Source organism: Acipenser ruthenus, chromosome 2 (assembly GCF_902713425.1).
Source record: "Acipenser ruthenus chromosome 2, fAciRut3.2 maternal haplotype, whole genome shotgun sequence".
NCBI classification, from domain to species: Eukaryota; Metazoa; Chordata; class Actinopteri; order Acipenseriformes; family Acipenseridae; genus Acipenser; species Acipenser ruthenus.
In genome coordinates, this window is record NC_081190.1 from 107,459,030 (window position 1) to 107,476,431 (window position 17,402).

The following is a 17,402-nucleotide window of genomic DNA, read 5'->3' on the forward strand; positions in this document are numbered from 1 at the left end:
TAGTATTTCCCTCAAGAATTAATTGTGCCTGCATATCAGCTGACAAACATAGTTTATGAACAGCAACACATTACCCAATTCTTGCAGATTATGAAATACATTTATACTGCATTGGTATTTTATTGGTATTGAGTTCCACAAACTCCGACAATCTCAGACAATCACACCATGCCTTTTTTTATTTTACGACCATATGACCAATGCATTTTTTATGAGTATAAACTGTGCGACAATGACTTTGCTTTGTCGGTTTTAGATGACATACAAATCAAGCGTCAGTAAGCTGGAGGCAATGACAATCAATCCCATGGTTCAATGCGTTACTCACTACAGGCGCCATTATTGGAGCCCACTCAGAAGTGGAGGGTAATTGAAAAGGCAGTAGAAAAAACACTTTTTTTTCCCACAATGCTAATGTTGTAAGATAATATAAGAACCAATCTATGATTATGTGACAGTAGAAATTGATTTTGCAATTCTGTCATCTTATGTATTTCTTTTACTTTAGCACTTAATTGTTATGCAATGTGTATTTTTTTTTTCATTTTTTCTATCTGTTATTGTACATATTTGTGTGATTCTTGTTTATACTTTGATGCCATGATGAAGATGTGAATGCACTGAAATGTCTTTTAAAATTTATTTTTATTTTTTTTTATAAAATACATAAAATAAAAATGATAACAACTGAACTTTCATCCCTATAGAGCTGCCGATGTTTCTGTACATGTGAAATATTTGGGCGCAATATGTACATTTTACTTGACCACATGTTATGTTATGTTTGTTCTGAAATGTTTTAATTTTTTTTTTTTTTTTACCTAGTTGTCATATGTTTGTGATTTCATTAATGAGCATAATGGCTGTGTGGAGCAATACAGTAATAAATACTGAAATCATTTCTTTTATTTATTTACCTCTTCTTGTCTGCATATTTTACTTAATCACTTACACTTATTTTTGGAACATGTTTATTTAAACAAACATTAGAGGTGAGATTTCAAAACGTGGTTTCACAATAACTTATAACCAATAGTACAGTATTAACCCAGTAAAGACACTCTTTGGCGGTAGCACTTATGCATTACAAAATTATAAAAAATGATACCTTGTAACGAATATGCGATATAACGATTCTACAGTAACCAACCATCGCTGCAAATTGTATTCCTTGCCATGACTCCCATATGCAATCTGAACACGAATATTTCTGGGCTCCAGGCACTCGTTCCTGTTTAGCTCCGCCCATCTATGACATCATTGTCCTATCCTGTTTACTATCATTGGCTAGAGGTCGGACGCAGACTACTGCGACACCTTTGAATGAAAGTTACATATAGCGTACATGTGACTGGGTCGCCTTATCAGAGATTTGATTTAATGTTTTTTTTAACTAGACAGGTCATTTGGAAAACAATAAAATATGTTGCTTCCTTTTAGAAAAATGATTTTAGCGGGAGTCAGCAGAAACAACTGCAGGCTGTTTTCGCTGTCACAAAACTACTGGAATACCAAAAAGGTAAGCGAGACGATGCAACTAAGTACAAAATAATACTAACACTTTTAATTTTTATATATATATATATATATATAGAGAGAGAGAGAGAGAGAGAGAGAGAGAGAGAGAGAGAGAGAGAGAATATTAACAAACAGCTTGTTTAATTAACCTGCAAATGAAGGTAATAGATACATATCTCTGTTTGTTCTTAATGTTTAGTTTGTCTAGAAATACAATAATGGCCTTACTGGATTTTCAGAGTAAATCATTTGAGTGTAACGAGTTTATTGTGCCCTTAAACAGCACATAGTAAACTTTGCAAATACACACATCTGAAAATGTACAAGTATGTGGTCCCCAGTTTGAAAACGTTTTAGTAAAGTCGCATGGAAGGTAAACCCTTTCTGTATTCATGGAAAGATAACCCTTCCATGTTAAACAACTGGTCTCCTGTTTGTTTCTTCCTACAGGGCCTTGTCCTGGGTGTTTATGAAAAAGAAAAGGAAGATAGCAGTCTGCAGTTCACAGAAGCAGGGGAGGCCTTTGACAGATCTGTGTCAGGAAAGCTTAGAGAACTTCTGGCTATGTAAGTGTGAATTTCAAAATTTAATAAGAAAAAATGTATTAACAACCAAAACTTGTGTTCCCCTTTATAGCCACTGAACTTGTAAGAGGTTTTTGGTTGGATGAAAAAAATCATTGAATTCAAATACAGAGTGTTATAAGAAAACAAGTGTAACACTTCTGCAAGGCACTGTATGCAAGGAGAGAAACTTCTGCAAGGCACTGTATGCAAGGAGAGAAACTTCTGCAAGGCACTGTATGTAAGGAGAGAAACTTCTGCAAGGCACTGTATGTAAGGAGAGAAACTTCTGCAAGGCACGGTATGTAAGGAGAGAAACTTCTGCAAGGCACTGTATGTAAGGAGAGAAACTTCTGCAAGGCACTGTATGTAAGGAGAGAAACTTCTGCAAGGCACGGTATGTAAGGAGAGAAACTTCTGCAAGGCACTGTATGTAAGGAGAGAAACTTCTGCAAGGCACGGTATGTAAGGAGAGAAACTTCTGCAAGGCACTGTATGTAAGGAGAGAAACTTCTGCAAGGCACTGTATGTAAGGAGAGAAACTTCTGCAAGGCACTGTATGTAAGGAGAGAAACTTCTGCAAGGCACGGTATGTAAGGAGAGAAACTTCTGCAAGGCACTGTATGTAAGGAGAGAAACTTCTGCAAGGCACGGTATGTAAGGAGAGAAACTTCTGCAAGGCACTGTATGTAAGGAGAGAAACTTCTGCAAGGCACTGTATGTAAGGAGAGAAACTTCTACAAGGCACTGTATGTAAGGAGAGAAACTTCTGCAAGGCACTGTATGTAAGGAGAGAAACTTCTGCAAGGCACTGTATGTAAGGAGAGAAACTTCTGCAAGGCACTGTATGTAAGGAGAGAAACTTCTGCAAGGCACTGTATGTAAGGAGAGAAACTTCTGCAAGGCACTATGTAAGGAGAGAAACTTCTGCAAGGCACTGTATGTAAGGAGAGAAACTTCTGCAAGGCACTGTATGTAAGGAGAGAAACTTCTGCAAGGCACTGTATGTAAGGAGAGAAACTTCTGCAAGGCACTGTATGTAAGGAGAGAAACTTCTGCAAGGCACTATGTAAGGAGAGAAACTTCTGCAAGGCACTATGTAAGGAGAGAAACTTCTGCAAGGCACTGTATGTAAGGAGAGAAACTTCTGCAAGGCACTGTATGTAAGGAGAGAAACTTCTGCAAGGCACTATGTAAGGAGAGAAACTTCTGCAAGGCACTGTATGTAAGGAGAGAAACTTCTGCAAGGCACTGTATGTAAGGAGAGAAACTTCTGCAAGGCACTGTATGTAAGGAGAGAACTGTCAGGGTTTTTCACTGCAGGGGTTACAATATACAGTATTCCATTTTTTCTGAAACTTAAAACAAAGTGGAATTGATTTGGTACAGATAAAAACAACCTCATAATGTTAAGGATATTTCTGATAATATATATTTATATAATTCTCCTTAGATCTGGACCAGCCCTGAAAAAGGGTAAAAGCAGACTGTTTTATGGTGTACACAAGGTAAACACTAATCTTTAAGCATCCCTGTCTCTTAGTAAACCTTTTGCCTCTGCTTTGTTGTTTCTCAGACAGGGTTTTACATGTAGGCTGATTGCAGTGCTATGTAACTTTGACCTTGCTCCAATGGGCAGCCATATTGTGGTCACCAAACATCTAGTTTTTACATGATGGACATGACATGTTTTGACATTAACTTTAAATCTGGAACACCAGCTGTATTCTATTATTTTGTGCATATGTTTTAGCCTGCAATTATATCTCTAAAACCAGTTGGTAAAACTCATATTTGTAAGGTTTTAACCTCCAGTGCCACACTTTCTCGGATCTGATATCATTTGAATGGTAAACTTCATATTTGCAGTGATATTAACACTTCTAAAGTACTTTTCAAACCATGTAGGACTTGTCCTGTTTAACTCTTAATTCTCTTTAGGACTTTCCAAGTGTGGTGGTTGTTGGCCTGGGAAAAACTTCAGCCGGCGTTTGCAATAATGAGAACTGGGATATTGGCAAAGAAAATATCCGAGCAGCCGTGTCAGGTAACGTTCAGTCTCTATGCGCCAATGTCATAGTGCTGCAGGTAGATGTTGGAAAAGTGGCCTTTAATTGTTTTGTCAATCACATTTTATTCGGGTGGGAAAGTTTCCCTTTTCTGAGGGGACATCAGCAATCTTCTTTCGAGTTTTATACATTTTACAATCGTTTTATTCTTCTCAAAGTTAGCTTTTTGCCTTTGTATAGCCTTTTAAATAGGGCCCCTGTAGTATTGGCTATTTGGAACAAGACGCTTGCTAACTGTAGATTGACATTATTTTTTTTAATTAGTTTATAAGTGCTTCTTGACTCTTAACATGTCTTATAGCAGTGCTGTTTCGATCCAGAGCAGGAAATATAGTGGAGTAGTTTTTACATACTGTTTATACAGAAAATTGCCTTTTCAGTTTTGTTGAAACTTGATAAGATTCTTTAGAACAAGCTATCAGAATCTGGGAATATACTAAGGCTGTCTGTGTGTAGGTTCTGTAACATATGTTACACACATGTTTTTACATGTATGTGGAACTTTTCCTATTGTGCTGAAACTGTTGAACAACAATCTTTAGCACAAGATCTATATAATTATACTAGTAGCTCTTTGCTTCATTTCCCACAGTGGCGAGGGGTGTAAGTTGCTAACATACGTTATGGATTTAGTTGGATGCAGGCAGCTCCAGGATCTGGAGATTCCTGAGGTAGAGGTGGATCCTTGTGGAGACCCGCAGTCTGCTGCAGAGGGGGCTGTTCTGGGACTCTTCGAATATGATGAACTGAAGCAGAAGAAGAAAACAGTGGTCAAAACGCAGCTACATGGAAGGTATTGGGACTTGTTTTAGTATGCCACAAAATAACGTAAAAGGCAAACGTGTGAGCCATTTGAGCCGTTCCTGTCCTCTATGAAAGTCTTGTCGACACCACTGTTTTGTCTGTTTTTGATTGAACTTGCTTGAAAATGTTTTCTTATGTAAAGTGTAATACTATGAAGTTACTTTCATTATCACAATACATTGAGATACTGCAGCTAAACTAACAGTTTGCACTGGATTCTAGCGCTGACAGAGAAGCCTGGGGCAAAGGGTTACTTTATGCTGAAGGACAAAACCTGGCCCGACATTTGATGGAGGGACCAGCCAACTACATCACGCCAACATGCTTTGCAGAGACCATACAGAAAAGACTTCAGTCCGTGTCTGACAAGGTCACTGTGCACATCAGGTATTGAACGCCTTTGTTCTGTGTTGTGTACCAGCCATTGCTTTTCTATCTCATGGTGAGGGTGCAAGCTTTTCAGTGTTGGGCCTAAGAGGTCTGTACTTGCGCCATCCTATGTGTGAAAAGAAAGTGAAAACAAAGCAGTAGAAAACCACGAAGGCACCCTTTTGAGTTAATATTAAAAGTTGCATCTGCCTCTCACAAAATGGTGCAAATTGTAATATGACCCCCTTGATTTGATTAAGTGTTTAAAGCACCGTCTTTCTGTTTTTTGTATGGCCATAAACTCTTTGTGTATTTCTGTCGGCGATTACAGGCCCAAGTCCTGGATCGAAGACCATCAAATGGGTGCCTTTCTGAGTGTGTCAAAAGGCTCGGATGAACCCCCTGTGTTCCTGGAAATCCAGTACAACGGGAGTGCCCACGCAAGTCTACCACCACTCGTCCTAGTGGGAAAGGGAGTAACCTTTGATAGGTAACAACAATTTGATGCCCTTCCAAACTGTACACTTTCCAAGTCTTACTACATGAAGTGTATTTTGCAACATCATTTTAAGAGGAAAACGAATATCCACAATGTAAATGAAAGATCAATTGAATATTCCCATTATATAACAACTGATATTACATTCTGGGGAACGGCAAATATCTTTCAAATCTTGTTTGCAGAAATATTGCCTTTACTCCTCTAATAACGTATTGTGTTTTAAATCGACATTTCCTTGCAGTATTTGTTTTTGATTTGTTGTAGTGGTGGAATTTCACTGAAGCCCTCTTCGGGTATGGATGCCATGAGAGCTGATATGGGAGGTGCAGCCACTGTGTGTGCGGCGATTGTCACAGCGGCAGCTTTAAAACTCCCACTCAACATTGTAGGTAAGAACACACTGAAGCTTCAGAAAGTAACTCCAGGACGGATTAGAGATTTTTACTTGCAACAAAAATAATAACACAAGTCAGTCAACAACTGAATTAACATAAGCATTATAGAAACAATAGATTATATTTTGATGCCAAATGAACTTTGATTAAATGAACGTTGTACATGTGCTCATTGCGATGGACTTACATTTTTGGATTTTAGGTTTGGCGCCCTTATGTGAAAACATGCCCAATGGCAGTGCAAACAAACCTGGTGATGTAGTGAGGGCAAAGAATGGAAAAACAATACAGGTAATACAGATTTATGTTTCTACAATAAATGATCTATCTCAAGTCAGATTTCCTCTTGTGTGGTCACAGCTTTTTTATTTTTCTAGTTTCCTTTTGATATGAAATAGCAACATTCTTCATAATGAGAAATAGATTTAGTTCCCAGTTTTGGACTATTAACCAACGAGGCTACTCTGTTTGGATTGGCTATTGCAATGTGTAACAGGTGTTCAGTATATGCAGATAGTAAAGTGTAGTGCATAGCCACGAGTCCTGGGTAGTTGTGTTATGTACAGTACAGCTAGAACACTTTACAGTTTTGTTTAAAGGTACTTCGTGTTTAAACTTTCTATCTACAGAAAATATGTATGGCTTTATGTAATATGCATTTCTCTGTTTAATTTCCTGTAGATTGACAACACTGATGCAGAGGGCCGCTTGATATTGGCAGATGCTCTCTGCTATGCACATAGCTTCAACCCCAAAGCCATTGTGAATGCTGCAACTTTAACAGGTATTTGTTTATTTTCAAATGCAGTTAACCCTTAATTATACTGCAGTAGAATGGACTGGTTGCTTATTTCTATTCCAGGTTGATATGCTGATACAGAGATAAACCCTGTGTCATAGGCTCAGACTCCACTCAATGAAAATGAAACTGACCCTGACCTGTAATTTGAAAGGGCCTGTCTGATTTCAAAATAATAATACAAACATCAATTTAAAAAATATCTTCTGATACTATGTGGTGATTCAGTCTACTGACAAGTAACTGCTTAGTTCAAGTTTCAATTAAATTGAATACAATTCCCAGATTCCAGCTCTCCTGTGTGTGTTGTATTTACCTGCACATATTGAATGAATGAAGTTTGTATGCTTCTGGTTTATAGGTGCCATGGATGTTGCCTTAGGATCTGCTGCAGCTGGTGTCTTCACTAATTCAGATTGGCTATGGAATCACCTTAACCAGGTACAATTTGATTCATTTTTAGGAGTACCTTTTTTATTTAATTTTTTAATAACATTTTCTGATTTTTGAAGTGTGTGTAAAATAATATTTGTAATTGAGCAATGGGTTGCATTTAGGCCAGTGTTGTGACCGGAGATCGAGTGTGGAGGATGCCTCTTTACCAGCATTACACCCGGCAAGTCACAGAGTCCCAGCTGGCAGACCTCAACAACGTTGGAAAATACAGCAGGTATGCAGAGCAAACTCGAAATGGATCCATTTGTACTGGTAAACAATGCACCAGTATGTAGGTATGTCAGGATGAACAACAAAAAAACAAAATGAAATGCACTCCTTAAAATAGAAAACGGTTTGCTTTCAAATTCGCTGCCTTTTATATGTTTGAATGATTTTCATACGCGTAACATCCGAACTGAATGTATTTGTTGCCATTGTTTTCGTAGTCTTTCAATTGCTTTTGTTGCCGTCGACAGATCTGGAGGCGCTTGCACTGCTGCTGCTTTCCTGAAGGAGTTTGTGACGGCGCCGCACTGGGCACACCTCGATATAGCCGGAGTCATGTCCAACAAAGAGGAAGTTCCCTATCTGCGCAAAGGCATGTCTGGAAGGCCCACAAGAACGCTGGTGGAATTTGCAGCTCGTTTGAGTAAAGATGTGTAAAGTAATACTGTAAATGTTTTTTTTTTCTGATTTTACTTGGATCATAATCATGAGTAATCTTGAAATAAAAAAATAGATACTGTTTAATATTTATGTATTTTCTGCCTCCCTTTTTGCTGTTTTGTACATACAAATCAATGTCAAACACGAGCCTCAATGGAAAACTGTTTTTTTTCTCAATACAGTATTGTATAATGTATCTTTACAAAAGTGGCAGTTACTACTTTATAGCACAACCTTACCTTAACAAACAGTTGTATTTGTAAGAGAATCGGAAGCAAAACCATGGTGTACAGTGAAAAGACAAATATGCAGAAGGATGAGCATTAGCCAAGTATCTATTGGTTATTGGTGGTTTAGAAATCTCAGCACAGCTATGTCTGAAACCAGTCACAGGATTAAATTTTACTTTGCAAGATTTATCACCAAAAATATGTAAGATCATACTGTACCTACTAAGCACTTCTACAAGCATAATGCATACACAGCTATAAATCCAATTAAACAAAAGCACAATTCTAACCTTTAGCAAGATTTGTTAAGCTAAATGCAAATGTATTGCTCCTTTAATACAGTACTAGTGGCTCAAAATGTACAGAGAGACACATACCACAAAAAAATAAATAAAATAAAAGTATCTGTTGATTTACACTGAAACGGTACGTTAGTTTAAGGTTGGTGTAAATAGTGCCACCTACTGGGTTCACAATGGCATACGAGCTTCAGATCACATTGATCTAGTTTTAGACTGGACAGATCCCTCCCATTGAAAAGCAGTTTGAGGCACTCTGCTCTACTGTGAAATTCAGTGACATCTTTAGTGTTTTGTTTTTTTTTTTGTTTTTTTTTTTAAACCATGTCATGTCTTGCTCAGCAGTATTAATGCAAAATGAACGGCAAATGCATGTATATAGCGCTTTTTATACAAAAGTATCGCAAAGCACCACCGTACATAGCAGAAAAAAAGAACAAACCACAATACATTTGTTTAGCATGTCACACATACAACTGACACAGTCAGACCATTTAAATAATAGTATACACATAATACAAAAGCAGTAATTTTAAAGTTACATTAAAACCCACTAAGATAAGAAAGCCATTTTATAAAAGTACGCTTTTAGTCTTGACTTGAAAACTGTAACGGTCCCAGCTTCCTTGACAAACGAAGGCAGAGCATTCCATAATTTAGGCGCGCTACAGAAAAAGCCCGTGTTGATTTTGTTGACCCTAGGAATAACCAGCAGCTCCGCATCCTGTGATCTCAGAGTGCAGTTTGGAAGATACGGTGTCAGTAACTTCTGCAAATAACTAGGTGCTAATCCATTCAGGGCTTTGTAAGTTAACAGCAAAATCTTAAAATCAATGCTATACTGTACAGTGACCCAATGTAAAGAGGACAAAACGGATAATATGTTCACTTTTCCTGGTTTTAGTCAGAATTGTAGCGGCGGTATTCTGAACAAGCTGCAAGCAGGATATCATGTGTTTTGTGAACCCAGAAAAAAATGCATTACAATAATCAATTCTAGATGAAACAAAGGCATGCATTAGTCTCTCGGCGTATATATATATCAAAATGGGATGTGATCAGGATTTTCTTCTGGCCCATGTGTGCTTGCAAACCTGCTGAATTGGTTAATATAGTTCACTCAATGATTGAGCGCTACATCTCACGTGACTGTAGTTCTGTGCTCGGCTCCACGGCGCATGCTCGCTCAGACTGATCATATTGCTGTAGTAAAGATGGCTTCCTCAATGAGCGGGATGTTTCCAGGTCAGCAGCCACCGGGGCCCCCTCCTACCGGTGCTCCGGGTGTACCGGGACAGTCTGGGCTTCTTCCTGCACCGACCGGGCCAAGGAATCCGAACAGCACCCTGGTGGATGATCTGGAAGCTTCGTTTGAGGTACATCATGAAACAAGGGGAAAACCCAAACCTGACGTTTCCTGATTGTACACAAAACACATCTGACTGTGTGCTACAGTTTAGAGCGGTGAAGCAGTATTACTTTAACTTCGGGGTTTGTGGAATTTAACTGGTGCTTTGTCCTTGAATTACAAGATCGCTGAATCCAGCCAAATGTTTTTACCCATGTAGTTTCAGCACTGTTGGAATAATGACAACTGTGTGGTTTTCTTTTAATTCCAACAATAGAAGCGTCTTGTTGCCTAGTAATTCCATATTTGCGTATATAATGTGTATGATTTTAGGCAGAAATGTACCTGAGGATGGCCGTAGTGTGAAACTAAAAGAAAAATAAAGTTTTTTTTTATTCACCAGGCTTCCAAGATTTTGCGTTTGTAATGTTACTATGTGCTAACTGGCTGTATTTCTTGTTTCTAGGCATGTTTTGCTTCCCTTGTGAGTCAAGACTATGTGAATGGTACTGATCAAGAAGAAATTCGAACAGGTATGATTTGTGTATTTGTTTGTAAAACAAAAAAACCACAGCAACATGCATAACAAACTACACACATTTTAAACTTGATGCCTAGCTTATATTTGATATGTAAATTATGTTTTTTTTGTTTTTTAAGGCGTTGACCAGTGTATTCAGAAGTTCTTGGATGTTGCCAGGCAGACTGAGTGCTTCTTTCTGCAGAAGCGATTACAGTTGTCTGTACAGAAACCAGAGCAGGTTATTAAAGAGGTAAGGTTGCAGTTTTAATACCGTGGATAGCGCAGGGTGATGAGTGAATGCTTTACAGTGTTTTGTAAAACACCAAAGAGATACAGGAGAGAGGCCACTTTAAAGCTATCAAGAGAGACGATAAAGGGATTCCTAAGGTAATAATGTACAGTAGCTCTTAACAGCGTACAGTGCATTGGGATAAGAAGAAAGTCTTCCTGACTAAATGTTATGAGAACACCACCCCATCAGTGGCCTGCCAGATAACTCACTATAAAACAAAAAGCAAGAATTACCCAACAAAAATGATAAAGTACAAAGATACAAACGGATACTCCTTAAAGCCTGCCAGTAAAACAAACTGCCTCATCCAGAGTTTTTATTGTATCTGAAATGTGATATGTTAAGATTTTTATTTTATGTAATCTCAATAAATTATACTTATTTATTATGTTATATAAAATGCACCAGAATTGAGTATAGTAACTTGAACAAAGAAAGGCTGATCCCTGTGCACTGCTTTATGTTTCAGTTAAAAATACTACATGGACAATATGAATACAATAATACAAATAAATAAATAACAAAAGATAATGTCTTAACATACTGCTGTCAGACACTAAATGGCACTGTATAATAACACTGCTACTTACATTTGCATAAACAACTAATGGCAAAAAATGGAAAGAATGTATATACAGTGCCTTTCGAAAGTATTCGGCCCCCTTGAACTTTGCGACCTTTTGCCACATTTCAGGCTTCAAACATAAAGATATGAAACTGTAATTTTTTGTGAAGAATCAACAACAAGTGGGACACAATCATGAAGGGGAAAGAAATTTATTGGATATTTCAAACTTTTTTAACAAATAAAAAACTGAAAAATTGGGCGTGCAAAATTATTCAGCCCCCTTAAGTTAATACTCTGTAGCGCCACCTTTTGCTGCGATTACAGCTGTAAGTCGCTTGGGGTATGTCTCTATCAGTTTTGCACATCGAGAGACTGAAATTTTTGCCCATTCCTCCTTGCAAAACAGCTCGAGCTCAGTGAGGTTGGATGGAGAGCATTTGTGAACAGCAGTTTTCAGTTCTTTCCACAGATTCTCGATTGGATTCAGGTCTGGACTTTGACTTGGCCATTCTAACACCTGGATATGTTTATTTGTGAACCATTCCATTGTAGATTTTGCTTTATGTTTTGGATCATTGTCTTGTTGGAAGACAAATCTCCGTCCCAGTCTCAGGTCTTTTGTAGACTCCATCAGGTTTTCTTCCAGAATGGTCCTGTATTTGGCTCCATCCATCTTCCCATCAATTTTAACCATCTTCCCTGTCCCTGCTGAAGAAAAGCAGGCCCAAACCATGATGCTGCCACCACCATGTTTGACAGTGGGGATGGTGTGTTCAGGGTGATGAGCTGTGTTGCTTTTATGCCAAACATAACGCTTTGCATTGTTGCCAAAAAGTTCGATTTTGGTTTCATCTGACCAGAGCACCTTCTTCCACATGTTTGGTGTGTCTCCCAGGTGGCTTGTGGCAAACTGTAAACGACACTTTTTATGGATATCTTTAAGAAATGGCTTTCTTCTTGCCACTCTTCCATAAAGGCCAGATTTGTGCAGTATACGACTGATTGTTGTCCTATGGACAGAGTCTCCCACCTCAGCTGTAGATCTCTGCAGTTCATCCAGAGTGATCATGGGCCTCTTGGCTGCATCTCTGATCAGTCTTCTCCTTGTATGAGCTGAAAGTTTAGAGGGACGGCCAGGTCTTGGTAGATTTGCAGTGGTCTGATACTCCTTCCATTTCAATATTATCGCTTGCACAGTGCTCCTTGGGATGTTTAAAGCTTGGGAAATCTTTTTGTATCCAAATCCGGCTTTAAACTTCTCCACAACAGTATCTCGGACCTGCCTGGTGTGTTCCTTGTTCTTCATGATGCTCTCTGCGCTTTAAACGGACCTCTGAGACTATCACAGTGCAGGTGCATTTATACGGAGACTTGATTACACACAGGTGGATTCTATTTATCATCATTAGTCATTTAGGTCAACATTGGATCATTCAGAGATCCTCACTGAACTTCTGGAGAGAGTTTGCTGCACTGAAAGTAAAGGGGCTGAATAATTTTGCACGCCCAATTTTTCAGTTTTTTATTTGTTAAAAAAGTTTGAAATATCCAATAAATTTCGTTCCACTTCATGATTGTGTCCCACTTGTTGTTGATTCTTCACAAAAAATTACAGTTTCATATCTTTGTTTGAAGCCTGAAATGTGGCAAAAGGTCGCAAAGTTCAAGGGGGCCGAATACTTTCGCAAGGCACTGTATGAAAAATAAGTATCTTGTATAAATAACTGATTATAATATTAATTAGTCAAATTACTTTATAATCCATTTAAACAGTAATCTAAAGGACACTTTTTTTGCATACAAGAAGGCTTGTTTATATATGCCCTGTGTTTTAATTTCACGTTATATGATCTAACTGACTGTTTCTTTTCTTTTATTTAGGATGTGTCAGAATTAAGAAATGAACTCCAGAGAAAGGAGGCCTTGATTCAGAAACACTTGAGTAAAATCCGTCATTGGCAGCAGGTGATGGAGGACATTAACATGCAGCATAAAAAGCCAACAGAAGTTCCTCAGGGCCCACTGGTGTACCTGGAGCAAGCTTCAGCTAACATTCCTGCTCCCATGAAGAAGAATTAAATTATAATGCAACCACTACTTTCTTTACTCTTTCCACAATGTGTAAATATTTTGAATACTGTTTTGTAAGATTAGAATAAAGTTATTGCTATGAAATGTTGTTGTTGTTGATTATTATTATTATTATTATTATTATTATTATTACTGGTATATGGAGAAAAAAAAAACTAAAATGGAGTCTGGTTTAACATTTCCAAGATGCCCTAATGAATATAATTACATGCATTTGTTTATTAAACAGCCATTAGACAGCTTCTGTAGGTAAACTATAGGTTTGTGGGCAAACAAAGGGTTTTGTATACATTTATATTATTGACATTACCAGAACTTTCTTCAAGAGAAATTTACACATCTGACCTGTCCCACATAGCAAACTGGCAGTTGGCTTACAAGGATCACATGGCCGAAAATTATAACATCTGGTTATTGTAAGGAAAGCAATCAACACTAAATGGCAAATGTGTTGACTAAGAGTCTCCTGGTCAATTGCAACAAACTTGTAGATTTAGTACAGAGCTGCGGACTGGCTAATACGGTACTATCTCAGGGTCATCCCCAGCTGCGTACTAACTTAGTACCAATTGCAACAAACAAAGTTGGGGACTAGCTGATCCCCAGTTTCAGTACAGAGATCAGGGTTAAGCTCTTTATTGAAGTGTGCTACCAAACAGGAACTGAAGGAGGGGGATCAACATCTGAGTGGTTGGTTCCAGCTAATTATATTTAAGAGTGTTATTTTTTGTTACAAGATCAAAATATTTTTTAATTTTTTTTTTAATAAACTTAACATCTTAATTATTGTTTTTTAATTTACATTTTTGAAGTTGTACAGAAATGTATTTACACACAAGTAAATACAAGAGCTGAATTGCATAATTCTCTATTTTACATTTTATTATTTACTTTAAACTGGTTTATTTTTACTGTTTTAGATTTATTTTGATTTTCTTTAATTATGCCACAGTATTCAGATGTTATTCTGGTTTCATTGTCTTTAAGTACAGTAACTGAGTTATGGTTATTGTTATATAAAAGATTAATGGGATTGTTCTTATTTTTAATAGTTTCTACTGTGCCTTCACATTTAAAACAATCCTTATTCTTTAAGTCTACGTATACATGTATGGGCCTATATAGGAGGTCTACAGCTGCCAGAACTTCTGCCTCTGTAGCCCAAGAATCTATACTCCCATCACTTAATTTCATTTTTTCAAAATGGGTCACTGAGTTGATGTACATTTCATATAGTTTTTATATTGCTTTACATTAATTCTATTACATTATGTGTAATTGTTCGATGTTTTGTGAACAATATAAAACCACACCTAAACATCTAAAGAAACAGTTCCCATCCTTCTCTATTTGAACTATGTTGTAGCTGTCATAACTATTATACTCACATTGCTCAAGCAATCTAATCAAAAGTGTTTCAGCAGTGCTTTCCTCATTCTCGGATTTGTTTTGATTTGAAATTTTAATTTTTTCTAGACCTATGCTATTTTGTAACCCCGGTTGACCTAGTAGTTTTTGCAATTTCATTAACCTTTTGTTGTGCAAATGTTCTAGTTTTTTGTTCTCAATGTTTTCTACTTTACAAAGTAACTCTAATTTTTGATGGAGGGAACATGCAATTTAAGTCATTTATAACTATCTCTATTTCATTATTTATTTCTCCAATTTGTCTTGCCAATGTCAATTTAGCTTCCTGCATTACCTTAAACAAAGACTCTTTCAATATCTAATTTACATTTCATCTTTCTGCTTCATTAGTCTTCATGTTTACGCTTAGTTTTATCTTAGTTTTATCAACTACTGAGTGGGGAAAATGGGCTTAGTCTGTCCTCCTTTAGACAGAAAAAGTACCGTTTATAGTTAAGACCCGAAGACGGGCTAAGCTTTGTTTTGTTGGTTTTGTTTTTGTCATTTGTGTTTGTTTGTAAAAATAAATATACACTATAGCGTTTACAACGCAATCTACTGTTTCGACCTGGTTGATTCAAAGCAGAACCCGATCCTCTAACCTGATCTCCCTGCCTCTCCCCTTTCCTCTGCCCACACCCCTTACTCACTTTCTTGATGAGCTTGACTTCCTCCTCTCCTCCCTCCCCTCTCCCACCACCCCTGCTGTTCTATTAGGTGACTTCAACATCCACCTCTCCAACTTAACCACTCTGCTGGATTTCTTCCCCTTCTTCACTCCTTCGCCTTCAGTCTCTCCCGCCCCCGCCCCCCCCCCCCACTCCACTCACACAGCGGGCCATTAACTGGATCTTGTCTTCACCAGTGACTGCTTTCCCCCCACCTTCTCAGTCACTCCTCTCGATATCTCTGATCACTACTTTATCTCTCTCTGTCGCTCCCATCCCTTCCTGCTCCATGACCCCGTCACCTCTCTCCCCCTCGGTCTTCTCCTCTGCTGCTCTCTTGCACCACCCATCTATCAACTCCTTCTCCCAACTCTCTGTAGACCCTCTTCTCCTCCCTTAGCTCCTGCCTCGACTCCCTTTGCCCCCTCACTCCTCGACCTGCCCGCCCCTCCTGGCCCCAGCCCTGGCTCTCCTCTGTGCTCCGCTCGGCTCATACCGAACTGCGCTCTGCCGAAAAGAAATGGAAGAAAACCAATCTCCCTGCTGCCTTGGATCTCATCACTTGCTCCTCTCTTCCTTCTCCTCTACACTAACCTCTGCCAAATGCTCCTACTTCCACTCCATCATTCAGTCTTTTAGTAACAATCCCCATAAACCTTTCTCTACCTTCTCCTCCCTCCTTAGCCCCCCTTCCACCCTCCTCTATCTCGGCTAACGACTTTGCCTCCTTCTTCTCCTCCTGATCTTTGCTCCCTGCTCCAGTCATAAACCCACCATATGTACTCTGTACCCCCTCCCCACTCACCTCTTCCAGGCTGCTGCCCCTGCTCTACTCCCTTTCATTTCTTCTCTTCTCAACACCTCTCTGCTCTCTGGCTGTTTCCCCTCTGCCTTCAAACAGGCCTGCATCACCCCCATCTTAAAAAACCCTCCCTTGCTCCCTCATCCGTCCAAAACTATCATCCTGTCTTCCTTCTCCCTTTCCTCTCTAAAACCCTTGAGCAAGTGGTACATTGCCAGCTCTCTGCTTTTTTGTCAACACACTCTCCGCTCGACCCCCTCCAATCTAGTTTTTGCCTGGCACACTCCATTGAAACTGCTCTTCTCTCAATCACCAACTCTCTGATCTCTGCCCGTGCCGCCTCCCTCTCCTCTGTCCTAATTCTCCTCGACCTCTCTGCTGCCTTTGACACAGTCGATCACTCTGTTCTCCTGTCCTTACTGACCTGAGACTCTGCACTGCTCTTGCCTGGTGCTCCTACCTCCGATCGCATGTACAGGGTGTCCTGGTGTGGCTCACACTCTGCCTCTTGCTCTCTTTCGACAGGTGTCCCCCAAAGCTCAGTCCTGGGACCCCTCCTGTTTTCTCTCTACACCCGCTCCTTGGGTTTCCACATCTCCCATGGCTTCTCGTATTACTTCTATGCTGATGATGCCCAAATCTTCCTCTCTTTTCCCACCTCTGACGCTGACATTTCCTCCTGTATCTCTACCTGCCTCGCGGCCATCTCCTGGATGCACTCGCATCATCTTAAACTCAACCTCTCCAAATCAGATCTTCTTCCCACCTCTTCCTCCCCTACCGCTGATCTCTCGATCTCTACTCCTCTTGAATCCACCACTCTCTCTCCCTCCTCATCCACCAAGAACCTTGGTGTCACCCTCGACCCCTCCCTCTCCTACTCTCAGCACATCTCTACGCTGGCACGCTCCTGTCACTTCTTCCTCAGCAACATATGCAGAATTCGCCTCTTCCTCACAGATTACTCCACGCAGCTCCTAGTTCAGGCCCTAGTACAGTCCCGCCTTGATTACTGCAACTCCCTCCTGGCCAGCCTCCCTGCCTCTGCTCT

The 17,402-nt window shown here is 39.2% G+C and overlaps 2 protein-coding genes across 2 annotated transcripts; both read left to right on the plus strand.

The window, feature by feature from the left end:
• Positions 1-1,247: 1,247 nt before the first annotated feature.
• lap3 (leucine aminopeptidase 3) lies at positions 1,248-8,213 on the plus strand. The gene is made up of 13 exons (XM_034014200.3): positions 1,248-1,519; positions 1,969-2,084; positions 3,535-3,589; positions 4,023-4,128; positions 4,784-4,943; positions 5,177-5,341; positions 5,655-5,813; positions 6,090-6,214; positions 6,423-6,511; positions 6,902-7,004; positions 7,381-7,460; positions 7,577-7,689; positions 7,934-8,213. Exons 1-13 carry the CDS (start codon positions 1,424-1,426, stop codon positions 8,118-8,120), a joined length of 1,554 nt encoding a protein of 517 aa, XP_033870091.1. The 5' UTR covers positions 1,248-1,423; the 3' UTR covers positions 8,121-8,213.
• A 1,572-nt stretch (positions 8,214-9,785) lies between these two features.
• Positions 9,786-13,558, plus strand: med28 (mediator complex subunit 28). Its single transcript, XM_034013212.3, has 4 exons — positions 9,786-10,028; positions 10,467-10,533; positions 10,661-10,773; positions 13,265-13,558. Exons 1-4 carry the CDS (start codon positions 9,831-9,833, stop codon positions 13,460-13,462), a joined length of 576 nt encoding a protein of 191 aa, XP_033869103.3. The 5' UTR covers positions 9,786-9,830; the 3' UTR covers positions 13,463-13,558.
• The last annotated feature ends 3,844 nt before the right edge of the window (positions 13,559-17,402 follow it).

Bases quoted from the DNA above. Each gene is read 5' to 3' on its own strand.
- lap3 (XM_034014200.3), top strand. From the start codon at position 1,424: ATGTTGCTTCCTTTTAGAAAAATGATTTTAGCGGGAGTCAGCAGAAAC. The intron at 1,520-1,968 runs GTAAGCGAGACG...TTCTTCCTACAG, and splicing joins ACTACTGGAATACCAAAAAG to GGCCTTGTCCTGGGTGTTTA. The intron at 4,129-4,783 runs GTAACGTTCAGT...TTATGGATTTAG, and splicing joins TATCCGAGCAGCCGTGTCAG to TTGGATGCAGGCAGCTCCAG.
- med28 (XM_034013212.3), top strand. From the start codon at position 9,831: ATGCTCGCTCAGACTGATCATATTGCTGTAGTAAAGATGGCTTCCTCA. The intron at 10,534-10,660 runs GTATGATTTGTG...TTGTTTTTTAAG, and splicing joins TCAAGAAGAAATTCGAACAG to GCGTTGACCAGTGTATTCAG. The intron at 10,774-13,264 runs GTAAGGTTGCAG...TCTTTTATTTAG, and splicing joins CAGAGCAGGTTATTAAAGAG to GATGTGTCAGAATTAAGAAA.